This window comes from Alligator sinensis, unplaced genomic scaffold, assembly GCF_000455745.1.
Source record: "Alligator sinensis unplaced genomic scaffold, ASM45574v1 scaffold301_2, whole genome shotgun sequence".
Classification (NCBI taxonomy): Eukaryota; Metazoa; Chordata; order Crocodylia; family Alligatoridae; genus Alligator; species Alligator sinensis.
This window is the reverse complement of record NW_005841874.1, coordinates 949,224-960,744: the sequence shown is the minus strand read 5'-3', so window position 1 is coordinate 960,744 and position 11,521 is coordinate 949,224. Positions and strand designations below refer to the sequence as shown.

The 11,521-nt window shown below is 65.1% G+C and overlaps 1 protein-coding gene across 2 annotated transcripts; it reads left to right on the top strand.

The window, feature by feature from the left end:
* The first annotated feature begins 1,420 nt into the window (after nt 1–1,420).
* On the top strand, nt 1,421–11,250 carry CHRD (chordin). 2 transcript variants are annotated; one of them, XM_025195827.1, is made up of 20 exons: nt 1,421–1,534; nt 1,710–1,818; nt 3,540–3,636; nt 3,724–3,865; nt 4,056–4,196; nt 4,677–4,759; nt 4,858–5,005; nt 5,324–5,430; nt 5,849–5,965; nt 6,922–7,078; nt 7,185–7,417; nt 7,683–7,796; nt 8,096–8,299; nt 8,598–8,691; nt 8,893–8,949; nt 9,079–9,182; nt 9,344–9,446; nt 9,779–9,933; nt 10,261–10,354; nt 10,601–11,250. In XM_025195827.1, the coding sequence occupies exons 3-20, from the start codon at nt 3,634–3,636 to the stop codon at nt 10,666–10,668; spliced, it is 2,124 nt and encodes a 707-aa protein (XP_025051612.1). In that variant the 5' UTR covers nt 1,421–1,534; nt 1,710–1,818; nt 3,540–3,633; the 3' UTR covers nt 10,669–11,250. The 2 variants fall into 2 exon arrangements, with proteins under 2 accessions (XP_025051612.1, XP_025051609.1); XM_025195824.1 differs by lacking the exons at nt 1,421–1,534; nt 1,710–1,818 and adding an exon at nt 2,396–2,604.
* The last annotated feature ends 271 nt before the right edge of the window (nt 11,251–11,521 follow it).

Below are 11,521 nucleotides of genomic sequence, written 5' to 3'. Positions count from 1 at the left end.
CCGCATCACCGCGCGGGGACCCAGCCCCAGCCTGCCCCCCTGCATCACCCCACGGGGACCCAGCTCCAGCCCAGCCCTGTTCAGCCCTGTCCCAGCCTAGTCCCAGCCCTGTCCTAGCCCACCCCCTGCATCACTGCACCCAGGATCCAACCCCAGCCCTGGCCAAGCCCAGCCCCAGACCATCCCATCCCAGCCCCAGCTCATGGAGGATGTGCAGCCCCATTGCATTTCACCTACCCCAGCCCCCAGGGCTGCAGCAGGCAGCTCCCCCATCAGGCCCTCTTCACCCTGGAGAGGTGGGGAAAGGCTGCCCCTGGATCCGTGCTGCCGAGGTCCCCTGGAGCAGTGAGGTGCCCTGCCATTTACGCGGGCACATGCACACACGTATGCACATACATGTGCCTGCACCCACACATACACTCATGCACATACCTGCACACCTGTACAGGCACATGTGCACATGCATGGATGTATGTACACATACACATGCACACACACGAGTGTGCACACATATATATGCATCCATGCATGCACACACCCTGCCTCCCCAGCAGCAGGCAGGCTCCCTGCATCCTGCCCCCCACAGCCCCCGTGCACACACCTCTCTCCCCCTGCAGCAGAGGAGCCGCCGAGGGAAGGCCACGGGCAAAGTCAGCTGCAAGAACATTAAGCACGACTGCCCCCCCCTACCCTGCAGCGAGGCTGTCCTGCTGCCAGGCCACTGCTGCAAGTCCTGCCCCAAGGGTAAGGCTGTGGCTAGGAGGGGATACTAGGCATAGACCCTGGCAGGACCGGGCCGAGCTGGGCGGAGAGGGAGCTGTGGCTATGGCTGTGGCTGTAGCCATGGTGTGGGCTGAGGTGTCCTCATTTCTCCCTGTGGAGAGAATTTCCCTGTTTGTTTGGGTCTCACAGCAACGGGAAGCGGTGACCAAAGACATGTGACGGGCCAGCCCGCCAGCACAGGCCGGGAGTTGGGGCAGGGGGTGACTGCAGGCACCGGAAGGCTTCCCCTTGGAAACCACTCATGGGGTCACAGCCAGGGGTGGCAGGGTCCCTGCCCCGAGAGAGGGTGGCAGGGATGCACAGGGCAGCAGGGAAGCCACAGGGCAGCAGCCTGCCCCTTCCTCCCCATGCCCACCTGCCTCCCACCCTGGATGTGGCTGGCTTAGAGGCAGGAAGGCCAGAGAGGCATGCATTCCCCTCCTGAGCCTGCCCAGACCTGGCAGGACAAGCCCGGCACAGCCCTGCCTTTCATTGTGCCTCAGTTTCCCCTCCATTGCGCTAGGGGCACCAGTCCCTGACCCAGGATGTCTCCTCTCCCCCCAGCTGAGAAGAGCCGCGAGCCACCCCTGGATGGCTTTGAGAACTTCCAGGACAAGGAGGACAGCTTGCACAATGACCGCTCCTACCTCAGCACCGAGGACCTGGCACGGGACGACAGCCGGGCAGGTAGCTCCGGCCTGACCAGGGTGCCCATGGGCTGAAGGCAGCTGGGATCAAGATGGGGCTGAGGCAGGGGCAGGAACAGGAACAGGTGCTGAAACAGGGGCTGGCCTATTACTTGCAAAGCTGAGGCTAGGAGCTCCCAGCCCTGGCACGCAGCCTGCTCTGATGCCACCTGAGAGGGGGGTGGTGGCATTCTTCAGGTGCCCAGACCTCCATGCCTGCCAGTGCCCCTCGTGCACTGACCTTGTCTCCCCCTGCCACAGAGTTTGTGGCCCTGCTCACCAGTGCCTCACAGCCTGCGTCTGGCGCCGTGGCCAAAGCCAGTTTCACCCTCGTGCGCTCCTACCTGCTTTTCTCCATCAGCTATGAGCGGTGAGTGCCCCCACCCCTGAGGCCCACGAGCCACCTGCCTTCCCCCCACCAGGGCATCACAAGGAGCTCCCCAGGCACCCCAGATTCTGGGGCAGAGGTGGGAGCAAATCCTGACGATGCAAAGGGCTGTGGCCACGCGGATACTGGGAGGGTGGGGGGGGAGGGGGTATTTTAACCATTTGCTGGCTGACTATGGCTGTGGGGCAGCTGGCCTGGCGTGTGGAACAGCTGGGCTGCCCCAGCCCGTCCTCCCGGGGCTCGCGAGGCTCCGAGGCTCCGTCCCAAGCAGGAACATTCCTTTCCTCAAGGTTTTTATTAAAAACAAATTCAAGGGAATGGGATGACAGCCAATAAACAGGATCCAAGCACACATGGTCGTGGGCCCAGCCCCCTCCCAGCCTCCCCATGCCCCCAGCTGCTGCTAGTGGGGATCCCCAGCCCAGGCAGGCTTGGGGAGCAGCAGCCTGTCACCCCCCTCCCCTTCCCATCACCCTGGCAGCCTGGGGATCCCCACATCTGGACACAGGGGAGGCTGGGCCCTGTTTCCCAGCACTGCAGCTCTCCTCCTCCTTTCCAGGCTTTGCATAGTAAAGTGGTGACTAATTCCAGGCCGAGCCGTGTAGCCAGAGGAGCTCAAATGCTTATTATCCCTGGCCGGGTTTGGGGCTCTGCATACACAGCCAAGGGCCCAGCCATTGCATCAAGGTGCCTCCTATCCAGAGGCGACATCCTGGGGCTGCTTCTGGGCCTGACCCCACCTCCCCCCAGTGCCTGGGGTAGTGCCAGGTGTGTAGGGCTGATGCCTCCTGACCTTACGGGCGCTGTGCAGATGAGGCACCTGCCCCAGCCCCTTATAGGATGCAAAGCCTATGTTAGATAAGCCTGGCAGTGATGGTAGGTGCACATCCCCAGGTGCTAAGGGGGATTTGGAGCAGGGAGCCAGGCCCCAGGCCAGGACCAGGAGGCTTGTGGGGTGGGGCAGGGAGAGGGAGCTCCCAGCCCCTTCCCTGTCCCAGGGGGGGTGTCCCAGCAAAGCTCTGGGGGAAGCTGCCCAAAAATCTGCTCCACAGATTTCCACCTTACCCCACTGACCATGCTACCTCCATCCCTAAGCATGCATGCACTCATGGCAGCGCCTGTGTACACGCCTCGGCACACGCCAGGCCTGTCCGGCTCCCGCCCTGCCAGACGCCAGAGTGCCGGTGCATGTCTGGCGCTTGCAGCCTGCCCCTGGCCCCACGAGGGATGATGCAGAGACTCTGGCTGCCAGCAAGCCAGCCAGGAGAAGCCCCAGTGCCCTCCACCCCAGATGCCCCAACCCAAACTTACCCCCCATGCCCGGGGGATGGTGTCCTCCCATGGCCCAGCCTTGTTGGACCCAGCCCAGGAGATGCAGTCATCCCCTCTCCCTCCTTTGGAGGGGCTGGGTGGCGGGGGAGGGCCTGGCGCAGCCGCCCAAAGTCTCGATGGCGCGTGGAGGCAGCTCCACAGCCTGGCTCCCATCCAGCAGCTGCACCTGGAGCCCAGCAGGGCCAGCGGGGGCACTGCCCAGCTCCCCATGCTCCCTCCAGACAGGGAGCACATCAGGAGCCCCCGCTTAGGGCAGGGGCTGGCCAGGACCCTTGGCCCTGCTGGGGCTGGTTTGGGACCACTTGGGAGGTCCTGGAGCTCCAGGCAGGCCCCACAGCTCAGCCTGGTCTGGTGCCGGTTCCTTTCCGCAGGCTGGGCCGGCCAAGCCGCGTCCGCTTCACAGAGCCCGATGGCAGCGTCCTGTTCGAGCACCCTGTGCAGAGGAATGTGGACCCGCGGGACACCATGGTGAGAGGGCCGGGGTGCTGCTGGGAGCTGGGGCTGGGGCTGGGGCCGGGGCTGGGGCACCCCCTGAGCACCTCCCGCTCCCCGCAGATCTGCGGCGTGTGGTGGAACCTGCACAAACCCTCCATCCGGCTGCTGCGGGCCGAGCAGCTCCGCGTCTCGCTGGTCACCAAGGCACAGCCAGCTGGCGAGATCCGGGGCCAGATCTTCAAGCACCGGGCCCTCTTTGCCGGTGAGGCCTCTCCTCCCCTCCCCTGCCCCGGCCAGGCCCCAGGAATACTCTCCACCCCTTGGGGAGCATCCCATTGCCAGGGGCCCTGCGCACCTTTTCCAGCCAGGCCACACCAGGTGCCTTCCTCTTGACCCGCCTCCCTTCCTGCCTCTGCCTGCCTGGAGTGACCTGTGTGACCTTTGTGCCCCAGAGACCTTCAGCGCCATCCTGACCTCAGTGGACCCGACGCACCTGGGTGTGGGTGGCATCGCCATGCTGACCCTGAGTGACACAGAGAACAATCTCCACTTCCTCCTCATGGCCAAAGGGCTGCTGGAACCGGGCGCCCAAGGTGAGGAGCAGGGTCGGGCCAGAGGCCTGGGTTGTCTTGTGTCCAGATTGATGGTAGTTTTAACAGGAGGTTGGATGATGGATTTGTCTGGGGTGGTTTGGACAGAACTGATCCTGCCTCAGGCAGGGGGTTGGGCTGCATGAGCTCTGGTCCCTTCCAGCCCAGCTTCTCTATGACTGTCTATGGGGATGGATGTGTCTGTGGGGGGCAGGGCCCATGGGAAGTGGTCAAGTTGTGGGGTCAGTAGCTGGGTGCAAGCACCTGGGAGGTGGGGGGGGCTGTGAGGCATGGCTGCTTGGTGGGGGATTGGGGTGTATGGGGGCAGCGGTTGGATGAGAAGGTGTGTGGTGGCCTGGGGGGTCATGGCAGGGGGGTGGGGGCATGTGCTGGGTGCTCGGACTGGGTGTGAGGGGAGGTCAGTGGGGTGGGGGCTGGCAGGGGCATGGTGGGGTACCACATGGACTGCCCTTCTCCACCCAGAGCTCCCGTGGGTTCCCCTGCGGCTCCAGATCCAGCACCAGGGCCGGGTGGTACGCGAGGTATGGACCAACATCACGGCGGAGGTAAGCACCCCCACTCCCTTCCCCTCCCCCTCTGCCCCCCAAAGGCATCTCCTGCCTCGGCTGAGCACTGCTGCCGTCCTCCTTTGCTGTCCACGCAGGCCCCCGACTTTGCAGAGGTGTTGAGCGACCTGTCGGCCCGTGAGATGCAGTGGCTGGGGCAGGGGCAGCTAGTGATCGCAGTGCAGAGCGAGGGCCGGCCCCCGTGCCAGCTCGCCGGCACCATTGCACCCAGGAGGAGCTGTGACAGTGAGTGCCGGGGGCTGGCAAGGAAACCCCCCTGCACTCTTGGAGTCAGAGGGCAGGGCTTCCATGGAGAGACTGGAGCTCCTGGGGAAGGGGCAGGGCTTCCACAGAGGAGGTGGGGCTTCTGAGGAAGGGGTGGAGTCTTCCACTGCTGCCAGTCCTGCCCACCCTGTGGCATGGGATGGGTGGCACATGGCCTGGTGCCCTGGCTGACTCCCTCCAGGCATCAGTGTCCAGCTGCCATGGGGCAGTGGGGTGCTCCAGGAGGGTGGATCTGTGCCATGCCCTGAGTGCCCCATGCCCCTGTGCCTCTTCTTGCAGCCATCCAAAGCGTGCTGTGTGGGGCTGATGCCCTGGTGCCAACCGAGACAGGAGCTGTGGGCTCTGCCAAGCTGTCGCTGCATGAGAACGGGACGCTGGAGTACCAGGTAGGCGGGGGTGGGGGGCACACCCATGTACCATGCGTGTGCAGTTGGACAGGTCTTCTCCACCCTCATTCTACAAGGCTGACCTGCAACCACTGGGTGGGCCGGACCAGTGACCCCCTTCAGCTTCAGCACTGGATCCTCTGGTTGGGGTCCCCAGTGTGGCTATCTCACAGGGCCAGGGCAGGAAGGGAGCATGGGCTAGTAGTTGGAGCAGTGGGGCTCTCTGTTTTATGGCAGCCAGTGCCCCCCTAGGCAGTGCTGTGACAGGGGAGCCTGCACCCTAAGCCAAACGCCTGCACCAAGAGGCTGCTGGGGGCTCCCCAGACCCCCAAGGGGCTGTTGTCTCCAGCTGTGGAGTATTGCCAGAGGCACCAGCCCCATGGAGACCATCTTTGGGGCACAACCTCTCCCCCAACAGGTCCAGGTGGCCGGGACGGGCAGCGAGGTTGTCAGCATCACTCTGGAGACTAAGCCGCGGAGGAAAAGCAGGCGCAACATCCTGTTCGACATGACACCCAGCTACCAGGATGGGCTGGTGAGCCCGCAGGGTGACCCCTGGCCTGCCCGGAGGGGCCAGGGCCATACAGGATCAGTCTGCCTCTGGCTTTGGTACCTGGATGGATCCAACCCACTTTAGGGAGCAGCTGGGACTCTCCCAGGGAGACCCCTCCAGGCAGCAAGGGTTCCTCTGCCCTTCCTGGAGCCAGCTCACAGCAGGGACCCTGCTTGACACCCCTACTGCCCCCAGCTGGCTCCAGCTCCCACTGCAGCCGGCCTGGGGCCAAGCCCCCAGCCAGTTGTGGATGGGGTCTAGAAGGCCACATGCTGCGCCAGCTGCTGTCCCACCAGAGACCCTCCACTGCCCTGGGACACAGTCTCCTGGCTCCCCTCAGCTGGTCCTGCACCTCCAGCCCTCCCGGCTGCACTCAGAGGCTCCACTGGCAGGATAAAGACCTCGGGGCTGAGTCTGCCCAGTCCTGGGCACAGCCCTGTCCTCTGTGAGCTGGCTCTCCCTGGGCCCCCCCAGCCTAGCTGACGTGGGGCTGTGGGTCCGGCCCCGTGCAGCACTAACAAGGCTGCACAGCCTTCCCCACCTGAGCAGCAGTGTCACGTAGACAGGTCCCATGTGTCCTAGTCACCCCCCACCCCCCTCCGCAGGGATCTGCCCCCTCCCACAATGCTGGGCCCTGTCTTCTGGGCCTCTCCCCGGGCTGCCACAGCCCCTATCTCCCCCCTCTTCTGCTCCCCATGCCCCTTCCCCAGCCTGTCCAAGCTCAAGGGGCAATGCCAGCCAGTCTGTGCCTGTACAGGGAGGCTGGCCATCTCCGCGGCAGGGGAGTGAACCTGGGGCCCACAGTGCTCAAGCTACAGCAGCAGCTCCAGCCAGGACCGACAACAGTAGTAGGCTGTTACCCTGGCATCTGGTGTGAGAGCTGGAGCTGGGGGCAGCTTCTCACTGTGCCCTTGTCTCCTCCCTCCCACTGCGGTCAGGCCAGCGGGACATGGCAGGACCTGACGGCCCGGGACGCCCACATGCTGCTGCAGAACGAGCTCTTCCTCAATGTGGCCACCAAGGACTTTGAGGAGGGGGAGCTGCGGGGCCAGATCAGCTCCCTGCTCTACAGTGGCCTCCTGGCCCGATACGCAGGTACCCGTGCCCTGTGCCACAGGATAGGGGGTGCACCTCACCCTGCACCAGGTATGGGGGTGGTGCTGTGCCCCCAGCACCTGACCCTGCACCCTCTCACCCACAGTGCTGCCCACCCCCCTGGCGGGGCAGTTCGTGGTGCCAGCCGTGTGGACAGGTGCCGGGGGCCATGCCTGGCTGTGGCTAGACGAGCACTGCCACCTGCATTACGAGATCGCCGTGGCTGGGCTGGGCCGGGCGGATGATGGCACCGTTAGTGCCCACCTGCACGGTGTGGCTGAGCTGGCTGGACCCAGCCGTGAGCCCAAGCGCCTGCTCAAGGGCTTCTATGGCACTGAGGTGGGCACAGGGGCAGAGAGTGGCCTGGGGGGTCCTGTGCGGAGGAGCCATGGAGGGGGCATGGGGAGCTAGAGGGGTGCCCCATGGCTGGGCAGGGGGCTCTGGGAAGGGGTAGGCCTGGGGCAGCTGGGGGAGACGAGGGGCGGCATGGCTGGGAGATGAGAGGCAGGAGAGCGAGGAGGGGCCCAGGTCTCCTCTGTTTTGTGGTGGCTCCAGGGCTCTGGCGGGGAGGACTGGTCCCTCTCACATGTGCCCCCCATGCCAGGCCCAGGGCGTGGTGAAGGACCTGGACGCAGAGCTGCTGCGGCACCTGGCACAGGGCACAGCCTTCCTGCAAGTCAGCACCAAGCTGCACCCCCGCGGGGAGCTGCGGGGCCGGGTAGGTGCCACCCATGCCCTCCCCACCCCACTGCAGGGCAGCCAGTGGGACCCAGGTTGGAGTGGGAGATGGGGGCAGCTGCCCTGCTGGGTTTGCCATGCCCACGCAGGCCTGGGGTGTGGGGAAACAAAGGAGTTAACTCCCAGCTCTGGCCCGGTCCCTCTCCTGCCCCCAGCCAGGTCCAAGCCCCCCACCTGTGCTGCCTCAAGGGCTTGGGGAGTTCCCTGCCTCCCTCCCTCCACCCCACCTGCCCTGCCAGACACATGCCCCCTCTGCCATGCCGTGTCGTGCCCCCACAGGTGCACATTCCCAACCAGTGCGAGGTGGGGGGCATGCGCCTGGCCCCCAGGGATGAGGACGATCTGCCGGAGGCCTCCAGGCCACGGGACGCGGAGCAGCTGAAGAAGGATCCCAATTCCTGCTTCTTCGAGGGGCAGCCCCGGGCCCATGGCGCCCGCTGGGCCCCCGCCTACGACCCCAAGTGTTCACTCTGCAGCTGCCAGGTGATGGGCATTGGGGCAGACAGGAGGGAGCAGGGGCATGCGGGCCTGGGCAGTGTAGGGCAGGGAGCATTTCTACCCCCACCCCCTATCAGAGGATCCTGTCTCAGGCCTGCTGCCCTGGCCTTGGCCTCTCTCCAGGGCTGGGGCTCCTGGCATGCCATGCCCCCTGCCCCTGGGAGGGCAAGAGCCTACTACTGCTGCTGCCCTGAGGGAGCTCCCCCTCGGTTTCCGCAGCAGGAGCCCAGGACTGGGGGGTGCAGAGTCTGATGCCAGCTGCAACCCTCTCTGCTGTCCACAGAAGCGCACGGTGATCTGCGATCCCATCCTGTGCCAACCCCTCAACTGCACGCGCCAGGTGCACCCTGACAACCGGTGCTGCCCTGTCTGCGAAGGTACCAGGGGAGGGAGGGGGCAGCAGGAGCCTTGCTTGGCCCCTGGGAGACGCCCCGCTGCCCTCCCCCTTGGCCAGGCAAAGCTGTAGTCTCCCCTCATGAGGAGATCCTTGGGAAGGCACCGGGGGGGCTCAGTGGTGGGCCGGTGGCTGGGGAGTTGGGAGTGCCCAGCTTGTCCTCACAGTGCCCCCATCTGCACAGAGAAGAAGCCTGGCCAGGATGCGCCAAAGGCAGAGAAGGCACGAGACAGCAGCGAGGGTGAGTCTTGGGGCAGCGTGGGGGGCTGGGGCAGGGCTCTGGCTGCAGTGCCCATCTCGGCACTGGGGCGTTGCCCACCCGGCTCAGGGCCAGAGCCCTGACATTTCCCCCATCTGCTTTCCACCCCAGGCTGCTACTTCGACGGTGACAAGACATGGCGGGGAGCTGGCACCCAGTGGCACCCAGTGGTGCCCCCCTTCGGCCTCATCAAGTGTGCTGTCTGCACCTGCAAGGTACCATGGGAAGAGGCCACGCTCCAGGCATTGCCCCAGGAGGGGGAGCCCAGGGCTGGGGGGCCTAGGATAGCCCAGTTGCTAGCTCCTCACCCTGGGCTCGTGCCCACTATGGCAAAGGACTCCATGGCTGCCCTCCTCCACCCATTGTCTCTCCACAGGGAGCAACCGGTGAGGTGCACTGTGAGAAGGTGCAGTGCCCGCGCCTGAGCTGCACCAACCCCGTCCGCCTGAGCCCCTCCGACTGCTGCAAACAGTGCCCAGGTGAGTCCCATGTCCACCCAGGTAAATGGGTCTTCTTGGTCTGCTCAGAGCCAGGGCTTGGTGGGCTAGAGGCTAGGAAGAACCTGCCACCGGTGGGGGCAGGAGGCTGGGGTTGATGGGCCTGTGTGCCCTCAGCGCCCGTGCCTACTGTACCCTTCCTGCTCTCATGCATCACAGGCTGCTCCTGCTCTAGCACCGGCAGCCTGGGACTGCCCCAGGGGGAGGGAAGGCTGCTGCTTGGGGCAGCCTGCAGGAGATGCTGGGGGTGGAGGTGTGTGCCCAGTGCCCACCCCCTCCCCAGCCCAGCACCAACCCCTGCTGTGCCCCGGCAGCCCCAGAGAAGAGCCCCCCCGAGCTGTCGGACATGATGCAGGCGGATGGCCCGCGGGCCTGCCGCTTTGGGCGCCATTGGTACATGAACAACGAGAGCTGGCACCCCACTGTGCCCCCCTTTGGTGAAATGAAGTGCATTACCTGTTGGTGTGTGGTGAGTGACTCCTGGCACAACCAGCACAGGTGCTGGGCATGGCCTCACACTGGACACACTCCCTGGTGGGGCTGGCACAGTGGCTGAGCAAGGACTGGTATGGGATATGCTGTCAGGGTGGGGGGCTGGCACAGGCACTGGTCATGTGCCTGGCTGCACAGTGCAGTGCTGTGATGCAGCCAGGTGGAGATGGGCATGGCTCCTGGCAGAGGAGCTCTGTGCAGCCAGGCCTTGCCCCAGCCCCTGCCCTGGGGCATCTCCCTGCAGCCTCCCCCCACCCCTGCCTGGCCAGGACCCCCTGTAACCTGCCTCCTTCATCCCTCACAGGCCGGGGAGACGCACTGCCAGCGCCAGGAGTGCCCACCCTCCGCCTGCTCTGGCAGTGCCAAGAAGGAGAACCGCTGCTGTACCAGATGCCAGGGTGAGTGAGCACTGTGCCCGGCTTTCTCTGCCATCTTTGGTGTCCCCCCGCCCCATTGTGCCCAGCTGCAATGAGTGGCAGGTGGAGGGCATCATGTCCATGGCCTTGCTGGGATGCCAGGGCCTCTGTGCCATGCAGGCACCAGCTGGGTTCACCCAGGGCAGCCCTGGCATTGGTGCATCCCCTGTGCCCCCAGCCCAGGTACCCCCTGCTCCCGCCATCCCTAACCCCAGCTCTGTCTTGCAGCCCCGGACACCCTCTCTGATGTCCTCGAGAAGCCCCACGATGATGTCCCGGAGGCCTGGAGCCACTAGCCGGGCAGCCAGTGGCCACAGCATGGCAGCTGCTGGGGAACAGGTCTGGACCCCGGCCGCGGTGCTGTCTCCTGCTGGCTGGGGCTGGGGTCCGCGGCTGGACTGACCCTCGGACATCCTCAGCTCAACTTGTGATGGGTTCTGCCTTCAGGCCTGGGCAGTGGTGCTGGAGGAGCCCAGCTGTGCCCTTGCTCTGCCCCATGGTATGGGTCATCTCAGCTGCTCCAGCCTGGCAGAGGAGCCGGTAGCGGAGCCCTGATCTGGGCCACAGGAGGCCAGGGACAGCTCTGCACTTAACATGAATGCAGGGAGGGCAGAGCCGCAGCCCACTCGGGGTCACCAAGGGCTGGGCACTGCCCAGGGCCATGTGCCAGGGCTGTCCAGTCCCTGGCAGAGGCAGATAGCACAGTGCCCCATGCCCAACCTATACATAGTGTACAGTCCCCCTCCCCCTGGCCTGCCCTGCCCCCCTCTGCCCCATCCTCGTTCTGGGGGGCTGTGTAATTTATGGTTCTGGGGGCTGGGGTCCCCCCCACACAGACGGATTATTGGAGATGATGTATTTATTAAACGCCAGGTGAAACCCGAGCTGGGCTCCATGTCCCCTTGCTGACCACACACCCATGGGGGCTGGCACAAGGGCACACAGGGGCTGGCATGTGTGTGAGCTGGCATGTTCATGGCTTTCCATCTCAGGAGCTGGGCACTGCCCAGCTCCCTCTGGGGCTGGCATCGCCCATGCCCGGAGTCACCTGCCCCCGCCCCATCATTGGTACAGGTGGGGTTGGAGCGCCCCCTAGTGGCTGCTTGGTGCCCTGCAGGTAGCAGGCTTCAAATCCTGATCTGCCAGAAA

Bases quoted from the DNA above. Each gene is read 5' to 3' on its own strand.
- CHRD (XM_025195824.1), top strand. From the start codon at position 2,456: ATGCTTATTATCCCTGGCCGGGTTTGGGGCTCTGCATACACAGCCAAG. The intron at 3,866-4,055 runs GTGAGGCCTCTC...TTTGTGCCCCAG, and splicing joins GCACCGGGCCCTCTTTGCCG to AGACCTTCAGCGCCATCCTG. The intron at 9,447-9,778 runs GTGAGTCCCATG...GTGCCCCGGCAG, and splicing joins CTGCTGCAAACAGTGCCCAG to CCCCAGAGAAGAGCCCCCCC.